The sequence below is a fragment of the Bubalus bubalis genome, chromosome 14 (genome assembly GCF_019923935.1).
Source record: "Bubalus bubalis isolate 160015118507 breed Murrah chromosome 14, NDDB_SH_1, whole genome shotgun sequence".
In the NCBI taxonomy this organism is placed as follows: Eukaryota; Metazoa; Chordata; class Mammalia; order Artiodactyla; family Bovidae; genus Bubalus; species Bubalus bubalis.
In genome coordinates, this window is record NC_059170.1 from 18,875,052 (window position 1) to 18,892,271 (window position 17,220).

The following is a 17,220-nucleotide window of genomic DNA, read 5'->3' on the forward strand; positions in this document are numbered from 1 at the left end:
CTGAAGCAAAAAGGGACTGTTGTGGCTTCCACAGTGGTAATTCCCAGGAGGTGGTGGGTTTCAGGCGCTGTTTGTCACAGGGTTCAGACAATGTCACTGAGACTGGTTCTCTGCCTCTGAGCCTGGCGCTGCTGTTCTCAGGGGAAGCTCATTTACGAAGATGGTCTGTCCCTGGAAGTATAGGATGGCTGCGGCAACCCCGACTCTCCCCATCCTCACGTCCAGGAGGAAAGATTTCCTAGTCCTGGTGGAGCCTGGCTTGCTCTGGGTCACTGGGGCCAGCAGGGATGGGGCATGCTGACTGAGGCCCTCCCCTGGAGCTTAGGGTGGGAGATCAACCCTCCTCAAAAATCACACAAGCTGACGGGGTGGGCAGGGAGGTGCCCAGAGGAAACCCAGGATACTGTTAATAGGGGAAATGGTTCCTGGGTGACCAAAAAAAACAGGACTCACTGAAGTTGACAACATCATCCACAATTTATAGACAAGTGCCCATCAATAACACGTCCACGGTCACAGCTCACAAGTGGCCAAGTCAGAGCTGGGTCTCATGTCCGTCTGCTTCAAGAAGTGTTCTGGCCATTACTCTACTTTGTTTCTCCCCCCTCTACTGTCTTACACTGAAACTCCCCAGCTTTTAGAATCCCTGGTTCCCCGGGCTGTGCAGTAGTGAGGTCTTACGACTGGTTCCCCACACGTCTGAAGGGCTCTGATGAAAAGCCCTGACGAGGTCCAGAGCCAAGGTAATGCTAGCCCCGGCAGCACCACTACCTTCCCTCCCTGTTTTTCAGTTCTGTGTCCACCCAGGAAATTGCAAAGGACCTGGCTGGACCCCCCTTGGACGCCAGGAGGGGCTTGGCACGGAGCAGGGTCAGTAAGGAGAGGATCAGGTGACTGTGCCAAGAGTGGCAGGGAGGGCCCCCAGCTTTAGCTACCACTAGGGGGGCAAGTCCCAGCCTGCACACAGGACCCGTAACCAATAGGGTTGGAAACGCACAAGCTTGGGAGCTGTGGTGACTTGAAGCTCATCCTGGAAAGTTCCATCTTAGCTCTGGGGCTGAACCCAAAAAGCCCGAAGACCACAGTGGGAGGACTGATGACAGGGCTGTGGGGTGGACATCAGTCTGGTTTGAATAAAGTCCTAATAAGCTGGGGATGTCCACATGGGGCTCCCAGAGCCACCTGCTCTGATCTGCTAGTCCTGACTGCCTTCAGTAAGTGGCTGCAATGAGGGGTTGTTCCCACACTCCAGCGAGACCCAAGAACCACACTGAGACCAGCAAGTATATCACAATCAATAGATTTACCAACAACCCGGAGCTGCAACTGCCTCTTTGAATGGGGGTGGGGTGGGGGAGTAGGGTAAGAAGAGGCTGGGAATATGACCCCAAAGTCAAAGAGAAACAGGAAAAAGAGGGAAGGGGTGGGGAGACAGACAACTATGTTGTCTTCCCTAGATCAATTTTCTTCTGGATGGCTCGAGCTGAGTGGTAGATGAGAGAGTCGATGAGTCCAGCCACTGGGGAGAGAGACCAAGGCTGGCACTGGCCCAGGTGGGCCCTTGGTTTGACCTCGGGGCCTTGTCACCTGACTGGCCAGTGGCCCTTCAAGTGCCCCTCCTCCCTCAACCAAAACCCGATTGGGCGGAGGGGGTGTCAAGCTTTCCACTCCCCACTATGCCCTCAACCTCAGACAGACACCCCACAGCTTCTGACCTGTGAACATGCCCCCGATGATGGCGCACACGCCGGTCAGGAAGTGTGTGAAGGACCTGGCAGAAGGGCAGGGGGGTCAGCATGCACCCTGCTCCCTGCAGGCCCAGGCCCCTCCCTTCCCCGGCCCTCACCTGTGCTTCTCTGTCAACTTCACCATCATGGGCGAGAGCTCGTACAGCACGAAGACGCCGGGAAGCCCCTGATCGCCCATCAGCCCGTTGGCGACCTTCTCATGTCTGGTCACAGAGAACTGATTTGTCCTCAGCACCTGGCACAAGAGGGGAGACTGGACCAGGGCCAGGTCTGTGACCTGGCTCCCAACCCCGCAGTCCTACCCCCTGCTCCGGCCCCTGGTTTGGCAGTGCCTTGACTGTGTGGAAGAGAAAGTGAGGCCCCGTGCTGGAATCAAACACCGCAAGGCCCGGGGACCCCTCAACGCCCTCGTGCAGCCTGACCATCCCTGCTTTCCCTCCAGTCACCAGCTCTTTACAGGTTACCAATCCCAGCTCTGCATGGTGGACCCTCTTAGCTGGGGAGAATAGCAACTCTTCAAGGCTGCACCATGAACCCCGGGCAATGCTAGGCCTGGCATCCTCTCCACTCAGTCCTCACGCATTTTACCCGTCTGCAGAGATGCTGCTCCACAGGCCACAGGAGAGACAGGAGGGAGGGGCATGGAAGGGTCAGCCTGGCTAGCCCCTGGCCCAGGGCAGACCGTGGGGGACAGAGAGGCGGAAAGTGTACGTGGGAAGAGTGGATGGCAAGTAGAAAAAGTGCTCTGAAATCTGACAGCCTGGGGCCTGAGCTCTAGCTATGGGGCAAATCACCCAGCCCCCTCCGAGCCTCAGCCTGTCACCTATCATATGGGGTAAGAGCAGGACGTCACTTCTCAGGTTGAAGGAATTCACGGGCTTGGCACCAGAGGGTGCCCTGAAGTCTGGGCCCCCTCGGACTTACCTCTCCGTCTACCTTCATGTACACTGTGGGCACCACCTTCACAAAATACTGAAACATCATGGAGGCTGTGGGGAGAAGAGGGCACTGGGCATGGGCGCGAGCAGGGCTTGGGCCGCTGGGGGCTACCTCCCGGGCTGGTACCTTGGGGTGCCGTGACGTTGGTGTGGTCCAGGGGGTTCACAATGCCCGGGTAGTCCTCCCCAAATGACAGGTGCCGGATGTAGTGGGTCATGTTGATCTGCAAGCAACACCAAAGCCTGGGCCTCCGAGCGCCTGAGGCTCCGACAGGCCCCACCCTCTCAAAGGCTTTTCACACAGGGGCACCTGGGTCTGGGGAGTGGGTGTGCGGAGATGGGTCTTCCCTTAGAGAACCTGCCTGAGACAGACACCCCCAACCCCCACCTAGGAACTCCTTCCTCAGGGTCTGGGGGCTCATGGGGCTGCAGAGTTTGAGGTTGTGGCTGCACCCACACGTGAGGCAATCACAGCACACACTCTTGGTGGCCTAGGCTGAAGGGGCCCCAGATCTCCCAGCTCCCTCCCCTGTTCTGCTCCTGTCCAGTCAAACAGCCACTAGAGGGATCTTTTAAAAACTATGCAAATCTGATTCCATTATGACCCTGCTTGAAGTAGGCCAACAGCCTCCCACTGCTCAGGAAAGAGACAGACTCCCCTGAATGGCACATGGCCTGTCAGCCCTCCAGGCTCATCCTCAACCAACCACACAGCCCTGTTTTTCCTCAGAAGTGCCCCCACCTTCCTGACCTCACTCCAGGCTCCCTCTGCCCGGATGCTCTTGTCCAAGCACATCCCCCATCTCCAGCCTATGCAGGTCTCAGTTCAAAAGTCATACCAGTGATCCTCACACTGCACCCTGTCAGAACGTGGTTTATTGTTCTGTATCTGCTCCCCCATCCCAGGATGTCTTTACAGAGAATGAAGGCAGCGACTAGGCCTCCACCTACATCCACCCTCCATGGTTTCCACCTGGTACGTACGTTGTCGAGGCCGAAGCTCTGCAGGTCGTGGACTAGGAGAGAAGGGAGAAGGTGTCAGCAGGGGAGCAGGCTCTCCAGACCCTTGCTTGGGCCTCCCCACTCCTCCTGCTGGACCATGACCTGCCTGGCTCGTCTTCCACCCCTCAATCACTCACCAACCCGGCCCTGCTTGAGGGCAGCCAGAGGACCCGCTGTGGGCCTGCATGAGAGGTGAGAGTTCATGCCCTCTACAGGGCCCACTTCTTCCCTCGCATGTGCAGGGAGCCCTTCATGGGCACCACTCCAGACCTCTGCTCCCACCAAGGCCCGGGGCCCTGCATCTCAGGAGATAAAGCCCATTGACTCAGGTCTCTCAGGATAGAGACGATGGGCCAGTCACTGAACCCCAAAGTGAGGTGGGACTTAAGAATGTGGTCTAAATTCTTTCCAGGCCTCCTCTGCTCCCACCCTTTGGGTGGGCTCAAGCCACCAAAGGGAGCCCAGCAGGCACCCTACACCCCCTGTTCCAGAACAAATTCCTCCTGCCCTCGAACCCTGATCCCTCCTGCTACAAGGAATCCCAGCTAATGGATACACTTAACCGCTTGTTATAGTCACCCAGCCGTCAGGCCAGAGAAGGCCCCCCACCCAAACCCACCCACACCCACCCCTCTTCTTGGGAGGACAGGCTGCCCCAGAAATGGGGGCTTGGCTTCCCTGGGGGTAGGGCCACTTACTCTCCACAGCGTGTACTGCAGCATGGGGGATAGAAGGAGAGAGAAGGGAGGAAGAGAAAAAAGATTCAAAGCTTCACAGTGAGAACTACAGAGCTGGACCCGTGGTAGAAGGGAGGACCAGATGTTCCTGCCTCAGTAGCGGGGTCTGGACTCAGCTAACAGGCCTCCTCCCGGTCCCCTTCCCTGGCCAGAGAAAAGTGCAAGGGGGCTTGGGCAGAACTGTGGTCGCCTAGGAAGAACAAAAGACCTAGAGCCCAGAGGGTCACTTCCCTAGCTGTGTGACCTTGGGCAGGTCACTTGTTCTCTCTGAGCCTTGGTGCTCTCTGAAGACCAGGTAGGATCTAAGATAAACTTTACAATCTTCCCCTCTCCTCCCCCAAATCAACACGATGTCAGAAACTAGCTTCCAGGCCTTCAGTTCAGCCTCTGGTCTTGGGCAGCTGTAGCTCTGTGCTTCGAATATCCCTCGAGGGTATGGCGGACCCTTTGCCCTGGGCTCCCTGCTCTGACAACAGCCAGACGGAGAGGCAGAGATGGGTCACCTCTCACTGAGTGCCCGCAGGCCCTGTGCCCACAGAGCCACACTGATCGTCTTCCTACAATCCCAGTGAGACCACCTTCCCTGGCCCCTCCAGATGCACCTGCCTGCCCCGACGTTCAGGCGCATCCCCGCAGACCACTTTGAAGACCAGCAGGGCCATCTTCACCAAGCCTGTTACTTCTGTCCTTTGTTACCAGGCAGCTCAGGACTGCCGGGTCATCTCTTCCCTGGACTCTTACCACCATGTGGCTCTGTATGTCCCCGAGTACAATCCTGACTCCCATCCCTTCTAGGTCCTTCCACACGCCCTAACCTCCACACCTCCCTCCTGCTCACGCTTTGGCCACAGCCCGGCTCGCCCTTGCAGCCCCCAAGCAGTGACTACTTCTCTCCCACACCTGTCCTCCTTCCTGGCCTTAACAGAGGTCCTCCTTGCTCCTCGATGCCATTTCTAGATCACTTCATTTCCCTGGATTTTCCCTAAAAATCTCAGGTCTGCAGCTCATGGCACTGCACCGCCTTCCACCCCCATTTGTTTGAATCGCCTGGAAACCCACACAGAACCACCGGTCAGTCCTCTCACACCGGCGCGCGCGAGTTTTGGCCACTCGCTGTCACACTCTCTTAGACGATGGCCCTGTCACAACTCCTGATGATTTCCATGTCACTCTGCTGCCAACCGACCTGTACCTATGCAGGTCCACCTTCCCTCCTGTTGCCAAATTGGGACTTTCTACACCTCTAAGGTATTACATTGTCTTCCTTTTCCTTCTCAAGGACTTCACTCCAGCAAATGTCCCTCTCAGCTACAGGGCATCACTTCTGTTCTCTCCACCAGGCAATTTCCGACAGCATGTTGACACATGGCTACACCACACATCTTACAAAACTCCCGCTTGACTTCCATTCTCTCCAGCGACGGGCCCCTCTCCCCTTCCCCTTGAGAGCAAGCCCCACAAGGGCTGCCTCTGTTCACCGCCTGCAGCTCCTCTCCCACGCCCTCCTGAACCACTCAGTGGGTGCTTCCTTGCCCAAACTACTCTGTTAGGGTCACAATGACCACTGCCACATTAGACACGCCATGGTTGTTCTACCTGATGTCCAGAAGCACCTGACAGAGCTCTGGAAACACATCCGCCCCTTAGCTTTCAGGATATCACCCTCCGGGTCACACTCTCACCTCCCCAGTGTCTCCACTGCTGCTTCCTTCTGTCCTCTAATTTCGGGGGCCCAGCGCTTAGACCCCTGAACTCTCCTCCTCTACATCTACCCTCACCTCCATCTGAAAGGTGACTCATCCAGTCTCATGGTTTTAAACACACAGATGACTCCAACATGTGTATCCCTAGGCCAGACCTCTCTCCTGAACTCCAGACTTGGAGTGGCCAATTGCTTACTTGACATCTGGGGTGATATCCCATTGGTCTGAACATATCAAAGGCGGCTTCATGTTCTCACTCCAACCGTCTAAACCTGTTCCTCTGAGCCTCCCCTTCTCACTAAATAGTAACTTCATCCTACAGAGTCATCTTTACTCCTCTTTTCCTCACCTTCTCATCTGTTGGCAACCCCTCTCAGCTCTACCTTTGAAATACCCACGGTCACTTCTCACCACCTCCACCCCCACTCCAGCCCAGCCCCCAACATAGGGTGCCTTGACTGATCACTGCGACAGCCTCCTAACTGGCCTCTCTTGCCCACTCTGCCCCCTCATCCACACCCCATCAGTCTCCTCAATGAAGCAGAATGCTGCCTATGAGAGTTAAGTCAAAGTTAAGTCAGATCACATGAAACTTCCTCAGAGCCCTACAACACCCTCCCATCTCACGCAAAGTAAAAGCCCAAGTCCCTGCAATGCCCTCCCAGGCCCTACACGACAGGGCCCTGTTACCTCCCTCACCTTATTTCCTAACCATGCAGCTCAGCTCACTGTGCTCCAGTCACCCTAACTTCCTCCCTGCACCCTGAGTTCACCAAGCGCATTCCTGCATTCGCTATTCTATTTGAGAAGGAAATGGCAACCCACTCCAGTACTCTTGCCTAGAAAATTCCACGGATGGAGGAGCCTGATGGGCTACAGTCCATAGGGTCACAAAGAGCCAAACACGACTGAGTGACTTCACTCACTCATTCTATTTGAAACACTTCCCCACAGTCATCCACATGGCCAGGCCCTGTACTCACTTCAGATCTTCACTCAGATGTTACCCATCAGTCTTCCCTGACACCCTCCATGGAACAGCACACACACATACCATCTCACCCAAGCCTCTCACATCAATCATTCTTATCCTGGCTTTATTGGGTTTGAGTTGCTTAAATACATTCTTGATATACCATATCTTTATATGTACTTGTTGACTGTCTCTTTCTTTACTAGAATGTTCTGAGGGCAGGGATTTTGTTTGGATCGCTGCTGTATCCTTAGCACCTAGACTAGCACATGACAAGACAATCACAATAGGTGATTGCTAAGTATCTAGTGACTGAATGAATGAAAAAAGGAATGAGAATAAATCTCCATTTATTCATCCTTGTGAACAACACTGTAAGGCAAGTACTATTTCAGGCCCATTTTACAGAAGAAGAAACCGAGTAGGGCTCAATATGTCCCAATTCAACACAGCCTGAGAGCGGCAGAACCTGGGTTCCAAACTGGCTCTGCTTCCGTCAAAGTCTCACACATGGGTTACTTGACGCTGGGGGCTGCCACTTGAACAAGTACCTACCACACGCCAGGTTCCCTGCTGTCATCTTAAACCTGCCCGAACAGCATAGGAGATAAGCACTATCATCACCACTTTAGAAAGGAGGAAACTGAAGCTAAAAATGTAAAGGAACTTTCTCAAAGTTGCAGATAACCTGGAAGGTCTAAGACTGAAATCTGAAGCCAGACAGTCTGGCTCCTTGGCGTGTGCCCTTAACTGTTGACCAAACCACTGCCCTGAGACGAGGGTCTGCTCTGGGCCAAAGACAGAAGTGCATCAGGCAGGGGAAGGGGCCCTCCAACTTGCCAGGTGTCCCGGCTGATCTGGGTCGCTTACCGTGCACGTGGGACTGCTGGAAGCTCTTCCCGGGGGCAAAGTGGAAATTTCCGGCCACCTGGGGGGAGATGCCCGCTCATCCTCCAGCCGTTTCCTCCTTTCCCTTTGTCCTTTGTCCCCTGAGGGCAAGTGTGCCCTCAAGTCACAGTGGACTGGGGCCAACCCATAGTCCAGCTGGCCTGTCCCTTCTCGGGTCCTCCTGTACCTTGTTGACCTCCAGGAAGCCGTACACCTGGCAGCCTTCGTTCTTCTGCTCCTGCATTTTCTGGCTGAAGCCCTCCCGCCGGCACTGCTCAATGGTGTCCGGGTTCTTGAAGGCCCAGCCTCGACGGCGATATGCTTCCCGCACGTCCTCACAGGAGTTACAGCACCTGAAGAGGGGAGGTGCAGGGGAGCGTCAGAGGAGCACCCGCAAAGTGCTGGCATCTTGGGAAACAAGGCAGTGCCGCCCACTAACAAAGCCTCCCCCAGCCTCATCTTTGATCAGCCAGCGCCCTCCAGGTATGTTTCCTCGGCGGCAGCAGGGCTGTTGAAACATACATACTCCCATTCTGTTTGGGGTGATGAAGTTTTAGACCGGATCATGGTGATGGCCACACAGGGCTATGCACGTAGTTAACACTACCAGATGGCACATATGAAAACAGTCAAAATGGTAAATTTCATGTCATGTATGTTTTACCTAAATTAGAAAAAAGATTGTAAATGCATACTCCCAGGCTCTACCCTAGACCTGCTGAACCAGGGGTCTCTCAGGGGTCAGGGCCTGAGAAACAAAACAGCAGCTGCCATATGAGGAAGGCTTAAGAACCCGGGCCGAGCCTTCCAATCTCAGTGCCGTACATAGAAAATACATTTATTCCCTAGGTAAGTCTTCTGAGAAAGGCGTCCTTTTCACCCCCTTCACAAGGGTTATGTAGTTTGGCCCAAGGACACATAGGTGGAACCCAGGCAGCTGGACTCCAGAGACTACCACTGAGCCAGAACAAGGACCACTTTGACCTCATCCCCAGCTCTGCAGCCCCCAGGAAGGGCCTGGCCACTGAGCCTGACACCTGACCTGGGATCAGTGACCAGGGCACATAGCCCATGCCATCTAAATTCTTGGCCAAGACCACCCCTCACACACACACACACACACACACACACACACACACACACGGCATCCAACAGAGGCTGGGGATGACTGACAAAAAGCACCTGATGGGAGCCCTGCTCCCCACCGCCCAGCCTGACCCCCTGACCCTGGCTCACTTGATGTCTTCCATCTCAGCACCATAGCAGCTCTCACAGCGATCAGGGTCCAGGGAATCAGGGTCAAACACCTTCACCTCGACTTTCCCGAGCTCTAAGGGGAGGGCAAGAGGCAGGGCCATGAGCCAGGGGCAGGCGCAGTGAAATCGCTACCCCTAACCCTTGCATGGACTTCCCTGGTGGCTTAGACAGTAAAAAATCTGCCTGCAATGAGGGAGACCTGGGTTTGATGCCTGGGTTAGGAAGATCCCCTGGAGGAGGGCATGGCAACCCACTCCAGTATTATTGCCTGGAGAATCCACATGGACAGAGGAGCCTAGAGGGCTATAGTCCATGGGATGACAAAGAGTCAGACATGGCTAAGTGACTAAGCACAGCACAACCCTTGCATGGGCCCTCTGGCCTGTGGCTTAGGAATAATAAACATTGTAATACCTAATATTTACATAATGCATACTATGTGTCAGGCACTAAGCATTTCCACACATGTTGTATTTCTTTTAATAAAGGTAATAGCAATAAAACAATAAAAGTGAATACTAAAGATTAGCTGAATACAGGTTGCTGTACTTTACACATAGTCTCTTTTCAACCCCACACGACTCTGTGAAGGTGGAGGTTACTATCCCCACAGTACTGAGAAGGTGCTGAGGCTCAGAGATGAAAAGTGATTTCGCCCAATGCAACACTGTAAGTGGCAGATTTCAGCTCTGGATCCCAAGTGTAAGCCCTTAACCCCCTCGCCCTGGTGCTTCTCTCAGACTGCTCTCTCTGCACCTGGCTCCCTGCCTTTAACTACCTCACTGTAACTGGCGGTTTCAATATTCAGAAACCTGACTTCTAGTCCTCCAGTAATCTTTTTATTTTTGTCAACCATCCTCAACCAGCCATTTCCATACTCAGTTATTACCAGTGGTCACAAACCTTCCAAAATTCAATTTCATATATCCCAATCTTAAATCTTATCCTCTTTTTCCCAGCTCACTCTCTCTGGTACCCAGAACCCACCGATTCTTTGATACCATTATCACCCCTTCATACCCTCACTTCCCTCTTTATTTAAATTCTATGGTTCAAATGGGTAATGCACTATCTCTTTATTAAATGGTGCTGAAAAAAACAGATATTCACATGCAAAAGAAGGAAATCACACCCCTATTTTACACAACTTGCAAAAATTAACTCAAAATGGATTACAGACTTAAATGTAAAACTTGATACTGCAAAACTCCTAGGAAGAAAACATAGGGAAAGAACTCCTTGATACTGGTCTTGGCAATGATTTTTTGGATACAACACGAAAAGCACAAGCAACAAAAGCAAAAAGAAATAAGTGCTACTACATCAAAAGAAACAGCTTCTGCACAGCAAAGAAACTATTAACAAAATGAAAGGGCAACCTATGGAACAAAGGAAATATTTACAAAAGATATCTCTGGTGAGGGATATCAAAAACATTTGAGGAACTGATATAACTCAATAGCAAAAACCCCAATTTGTCCAATTAAAAATAGGCAGAGGAGTTGAATAAATATTTTTCAAAAGAAGACATACAGATGGTCAACAGGGACACGAAAAGGTGCTCAATATTACTCATCATCGGGGAAATGCAAATCAAAACCACTAGGTATCACCTCACATCTGTCAGAATGGCTATTATTGGAAAAAACAAAAACAAAAAATAAAATAATATTGTCGACGTGGCAGAGAAAAGGGAACCCCTGTGCACTGTTAGTGGGAGTGTAAATTGGTATAGCCATTATGGAAAACAGTATGGAAGTCCTTCAAAAAATTAAAAATAGAATTGCCAGATGTCCCAGCAATCCCCATTTCTAGGTATATATACAAAAAAAAAAAAGAAAGAAAGAAATCACTATCTTGAAGAGATACCTGTAGTCCCATGTTTACTACAGCACTATCCACAATAATCAAGATGTAAAAACAACATGAGCCAATCAACAAATGAATGGATAAAGAAACTGTGACTTGTGTGCCTCTGTATGTGTGTGTATGCATATATATATACACACACACACATGTTTCATATGGTATATATATGTAATGTTCCAATATATATATAGGAATAACATCTTATGGAGAAACCTGAACAAATTTTTTGCCCAAACCAATATACATTATATATATGTATATGTGGGGGTGCGTGCTTAGTCATTCAGTCATGTCCAACTCTTTGTGACTCCATGGACTGTAGCCCACCAAGCTCCTCTGTTCACTGAATTTTCCAGGCAAGGACAATGGAGTGGTTGCCATTTCCTCCTCCAGGGGATCTTTCTGACCAAAGGATCGAACCTGTGTCTCTTGTGTCTCTTGTATTGGCAGGTGGATTCTTTACCGTTGGGCCACCTGGGAAGCTCTGTATGTGTATATATTGGAATATTATTCAGCCATTAAAAAGAAGAATATCCTACCATGTTCAACAACATGGATGAACCTGAGGATATTATATTAAGTGAAATAAGTCAGACAGAGAAAGACAAATACTGTTATGGTCTCATTTACATGTAATCTAAAAATAACAAATTCATAGAAAGACAGTAGATTGTTGGCTGCCAGGGGTTCAGGGGTAGGGAAAATGGGGAAATGTTGGTCAAAGGGCACAGACTTTCACTTATAAGATGAATAAGTTCTGGGGATCTAACAGCATGGGGACTATAGTTAACGATGTTGTAAACTTGAAAGTTGCTAAGAGTAGATCTTAAATGTTCTCACCTCATATACAAAAAAGATAACTGTGAGGTAATGGCTGTTACTCTACTATGGTAATCATCTTACAATATACATGTATGTTAAATCATCATGCTGTATACCTTGAACTTACATGATGCTACATTCCAAGTATACAGCCACAAAGCTGGAAAAAAAATCTCTAGTCCACTGCTGTAATTATTCTCTTGCACACAAGCACAAGTCACTTGTTCCTCTCTCCCCTCATTGTATAAGAATAGCAAAACCCACCTTCCAGCTGAGTTCAACTCTCTGTGCCTACTTCTTCCTGTGCCTCCCTTAAGACTGCTTGGCAATCCTACTTCCTTTCACTAATGCCTTTCACTCTTCCATTCTCTGAGATGACTAATTTATATCTTTTCCTCTCTCCTTAGGCTTCCAAAATCCCTTCCCCTTTCTCCACTCTCAGCTAATGACCTTGCTTTCAATCTCCACTAAAAAGACAGAAGCAACAGGACCTGGCTAAATCTCACCACCAAACCAACCAACTCACATGCACTCTCTTCCAGTCCCCACCCCACTTCTCTGCTCTCTCTTACAGCTAAACTCCCAGAAGGGTTATCTATACTTGATGTCTCCATTTCCTTTTCTGCTCTGTAATTAGATTTTCATCCCCAACAGTATCAAAACTATTCTATTCAGTTTCCAGTGACCTCCATGTTGCCAACTGCAATGGTCAGAACAACCCAACCAAGCCGCTCCCAAATTCCTGACCCACAGAAACTGACAAAAACAAATGTTTGTTAAATTAAATCACTAACTTTTGGGGTTACTTGTTACACAGTAGTGGAGATATATATATTCCCCCACCTCTCCCACCCATACACAAAAATCCTCTTCCTTCTCTGGTCATTAAATCATTCACTCGCTCAGACCAAAGCCTTGGAATCGACCTTGACTCCATATCCAATTCTATAGCAAATTCTATTTGTTTTACTGGTGTTCAACATTTGAATGAACAAATGATAAAGCTGACCAACAAAGCAATCTCTAAGGTGTGAAAAAATCAGAGCTTTCAGGAAGGTTTTGTTATGGAGGGAAACTGAGTTAATGGAGGCACTGGGAGGACACAGAGAAAAGAAAGGAAGCTAAAAGTGAACAACACTCTGAACTAGGCATTATACATGTATTACTTCATTTGATCCTGCAATTCCACGTGGTAGGTACAACTGTTTATCACCATTTTAAGAGCCAAGGGCACGGACTGCAAAAGACAAAGCTACATCTGAACTCAGGCAATCTAATTCAAGGACAAAGACTTAAACTTAAGCCATCCTGCATTCCAAGAGGGCAGAGCATTATGGGCTGAAGTCAGTCTGTGGGACGGGGAAGTAGACAGCCAGAGAAGCCTGGGTCCACCTATAGGAGTTCTGCCAAGGCACATAGGACTCATCCTCCGACTTCTGTTACTAAATCACAATAGGCAGGGATTCGGGACCTCAGAATGACAGCCACGTAGAGTACTCTCCTCAATACACAGAGGCTAAAAAGCCAGCATTTCAGCCCACCCTGACTCTTAATAGCTGGGGACCCTTGGAAAGCCACTTGATTCCTCTGGATCCTAGATGCTTCATGTGTCACTGAGTCAGTCACAGCCCACTTGCCAGAAGGTAGGGCTTGGGCATGTCCAGCTCTGGGATTTGAGATCTGGCCTCTTCCCCCCAAGTTACCATGACGCTCTGCCTCTGAGCTCACGGGAAAGCCATCCTTATCAAGCCGTTTTTTGAACAGGTTGTGCTCCACATCCAGCTGCTGCTCCCCAGCCACATCCATGGCATCGATGCTCAGATCTGGAAGCAGGAGGTCAGGGTAAAGGGCTGTGTCCTAAGGGCAAGGGTTTTGGAGAGTAAGGGGACGCTGAGCTTGTTTTGGGGCGGCAGTGGACTAGGGGAAGGAGGCTGTCCTGGAGTCCAGTCCAGAACCTAAGGCTGGAGCTGTGAACCTGGAAGCCATCTGAGAACCCTCGGGCTTGCCATTCCCACCCATGGTGAGGTACTCACAAGCACAAGGCATGTGCGGAAAGAGCACATTGATGTTGATCTTCAGTTTATCCCCCCGTGACTTGTCCACGTAGAGTTCAGGATGCACCTGGGGCAGGACTACCTTAGTAAGATTTCACCTCAACCCTCTCTTGCCCCATTCCATAAGCTCCTACCACTATAATGCCAAGCCCCGCCCACCTACCAGGCCCCGCCCCTTACCTCTGTGGTGAGGTAATACTGCAGCTCTGACAGGAACAATAGTAGCATAAGAAGGCCACTGACAATGGTCACTGCAGGGCAGGGAGCGAGGGTCAGAATGGCCTCTGTCCCTCTCCCTCTGCCCCCGGCAGGCCGGACAGGCTCCAGGCGCCCCGGCCAACCTCCAGGACACCCCACTCCCCGCGACCCCGACCCCGACCCCGCCACGCCCTACCCGTGGCGCCCCCGCAGGTCTTGACCCGGAAGTCCTCCAGAGTCTTGGGATAGGCATCGAACTGCTTCAGCTTCCCCAGCGCCTCCATGGGGACCAGCCGGAAAGGGGAAGCCAGAGGGCCCGCCCCGGCAGCCTCCCGCTTCCGGCCCGGAGCTTGGGCCACGCCCCCTCTTTCCGCACGCAGGCGCAGCAATGCCCACGCTTGGCCCCACGCCTTGCTGCGTTCTCACTCAGGCCGCCCCGCCCACCTGTGCTGCTTCTGCCTTTGGCGGCTGGAACGGGCTCCCGTGGGGTGAAGAAATAAGGGGTTAGGTTTTCTGTGGATCAGAGTGCCTGGAAGAGGACTCCACGGATAGACACAGTAATAGTAGCATTCGCTTGCCTTGTGCCCGGAGCTGCACTTCGAGTTTCACATCAGACTCTTGGAACCTCCTAGAACAGTGGTTTTCACAGTGTCCTCAATGGGCAGCCTCATTATCATCTGAAATTGGTTAGGAATGCACAGTATTGTGCCCTGACACAAACCTGCTGATCAGAAACTCTAGGAATGGCTCCCAGGCGATTTCCTGCAGTTACAGCTTGAGAATCACCTCTGTAAAATCGGTGTGACTTTTATATCCATTTTTCTCAAGGATAAACTGTGGCCGTGGAAAAGCTAATTAAGTTGCCGTGTGTGTATGTGTGTGTGTGTGTGTGTGTCTGTGTGTGTGTGTGTGTTGCTCAGTAGTGTCTGACTCTTTGCTTTCCCATAGACTATAGCCCGCCAGGCTCCTCTGTTCTTGGGATTCTCTCAGTTCAGTTCAGTTCAGTCGCTCAGTCGTGTCCGACTCTTTGCGACCCCATGAATTGCAGCACTCCAGGCTTCCCTGCCCATCACCAACTCCCAGAGTTCACTCAATCTCATGTCCATCGAGTCTGTGATGCCATCCAGCCATCTCATCCTCTGTCATCCCCTTCTCCTCCTGCCCCTAATCCCTCCCAGCATCAGTCTTTTCCAGTGAGTCAACTCTTCGCATGAGGTGGCCAGAGTACTGGAGTTTCAGCTTTAGCATCATTCCTTCCAAAGAACACCCAGGACTGATCTCCTTTAGGATGGACTGGTTGGATCTCTTTGCAGTCCAAGGGACTCTCAAGAGTCTTCTCCAACACCACAGTTCAAAAGCATCAATTCTTCGACGCTCAGTTTTCTTCACAGTCCAACTCTCACATCCATACATGACCACTGGAAAAACTATAGCCTTGACTAGGTGGATCTTTGTTGGCAAAGTAATGTCTCTGCTTTTCAATATACTATCTAGGTTGGTCATAACTTTCCTTCCAAGGAGTAAGCGTCTTTTAATTTCATGGCTGCAGTCACCATCTGTAGTGATTTTGGAGCCCCCCAAAATAAAGTCTGACACTGTTTCCACAGTTTCCCCATCTATTTGCCATGAAGTAATGGGATCAGATGCCATGATCTTCATTTTCTGAATGCTGAGCTTTAAGCCAACTTTTTCACTCTCCTCTTTCACTTTCATCAAGAGGCTTTTTAGTTCCTCTTCACTTTCTGCCATAAGGGATTCTCTAGGCAAGAATACTAGTAGTGGGTTGCCATTCCCTTCTCCAGGGGATCTTCCAAACCCAGGGATTGAATTCAGGTCTCCTGCATTGCAGGCAGATTCTTTACTATCTGAGCCACCTGGGAAAGCCAACTTGGCCTAGATGGTAGGAATTAATGGCAGAGCCTGATTCCAACCCATTTCTTCTGGACCTCAAAGTACTCTGGGAGCAAGAGGCTTTGGGGTTAATTCTACCCAAACAGCCTCTCAGTGCTTTTCCTCAGCATGGCTAGTGGAGGTGCCTAGCTCAAATCATTTCAGTAGCATTAGATCAGAGCTTCTGGGCTTTCCACGTGGCTCTAGTGGTAAAGAACCCATCTGCCAAAATCCCATGGATGGAGGAGCCTGGTGGGCTGCAGTCCATGGGGTTGCTAGGAGTTGGACACGACTGAGTGACTTCACTTTCACTTTTCACTTTCATGCATTGGAGAAGGAAATGGCAACCCACTCCAGTGTTCTTGCCTGGAGAATCCCAGGGACTGGGGAGCCTGGTGGGCTGCCATCCAAGGGGTCGCACAGAGTTGGACACGACTGAAGCAGACTCAGCAGCAACAGCAGCAGCCACTGCAGGAGATGCAGGTTCAATCCCTGGGTTGGGAAGATTCCCTGGAGTAGGATATGGCAACCTGCTCCAATATTCTTACCTGAAAAATTCCATGGACCGAGGAGCCTGGTGGGCTACAACTTATAGACTTGCAAAAAGTCAGACACAACTGAGCGACTAACACACACACACACACACACACACAGACCAGAACTTTGTAAAGAGGGGTTCAGGGAACTGTGGAGAGTCCATAGAAGAAAATTACATTGGGTCGGGGAAGGCTTCCAGGAGAAAGAGAAGGGACACAAGCTGGGTACATTGTGGCAGTCCAACTCAGGAGAAGCTGAGTCCCCCTTTCTGTCTGCCGGCTACAGCCTGCTAGGAATGGGAGAAGGAAAGGGCTAATGCATATTAATTGAAAACTGACAACATGCCAATTACTGTTATCCATTCTACATCAGCCTGGAGAAGGGAATGGCAACCCACTCCAGTATTCTTGACTGGAGAATCCCATGGACAGAGGAGCCTGATGAGCTACAGTCCATGGGGTCGCAAAGAGACATGATTGAGCGACTGAGCATATTCTACATCAGAACAGCCCTGGCAAGTCGATGCTATTTCAAATCCCATTTTGTAGATAAAGAAGCCAAGAGTTGGACTGACTTTGCCAGAGGTTGCAGGGGGAGTTAACAG

At 50.9% G+C, this 17,220-nt stretch overlaps 1 protein-coding gene across 2 annotated transcripts; it reads right to left on the reverse strand.

Annotated features, from left to right (window-relative positions):
* Window positions 1-1,284: 1,284 nt before the first annotated feature.
* On the reverse strand, window positions 1,285-14,546 carry ERGIC3 (ERGIC and golgi 3). 2 transcript variants are annotated; one of them, XM_025263569.3, is made up of 14 exons: window positions 14,386-14,546; window positions 14,172-14,242; window positions 13,971-14,058; window positions 13,641-13,760; window positions 9,226-9,319; window positions 8,177-8,342; window positions 7,972-8,029; window positions 4,387-4,401; window positions 3,671-3,702; window positions 2,814-2,910; window positions 2,673-2,737; window positions 1,847-1,983; window positions 1,716-1,771; window positions 1,285-1,519 (listed from the first exon to the last, which is right to left on the reverse strand). In XM_025263569.3, the coding sequence occupies exons 1-14, from the start codon at window positions 14,471-14,473 to the stop codon at window positions 1,440-1,442; spliced, it is 1,167 nt and encodes a 388-aa protein (XP_025119354.1). In that variant the 5' UTR covers window positions 14,474-14,546; the 3' UTR covers window positions 1,285-1,439. The 2 variants fall into 2 exon arrangements, with proteins under 2 accessions (XP_025119354.1, XP_025119355.1); XM_025263570.3 differs by lacking the exon at window positions 4,387-4,401.
* Between the last annotated feature and the right edge of the window lie 2,674 nt (window positions 14,547-17,220).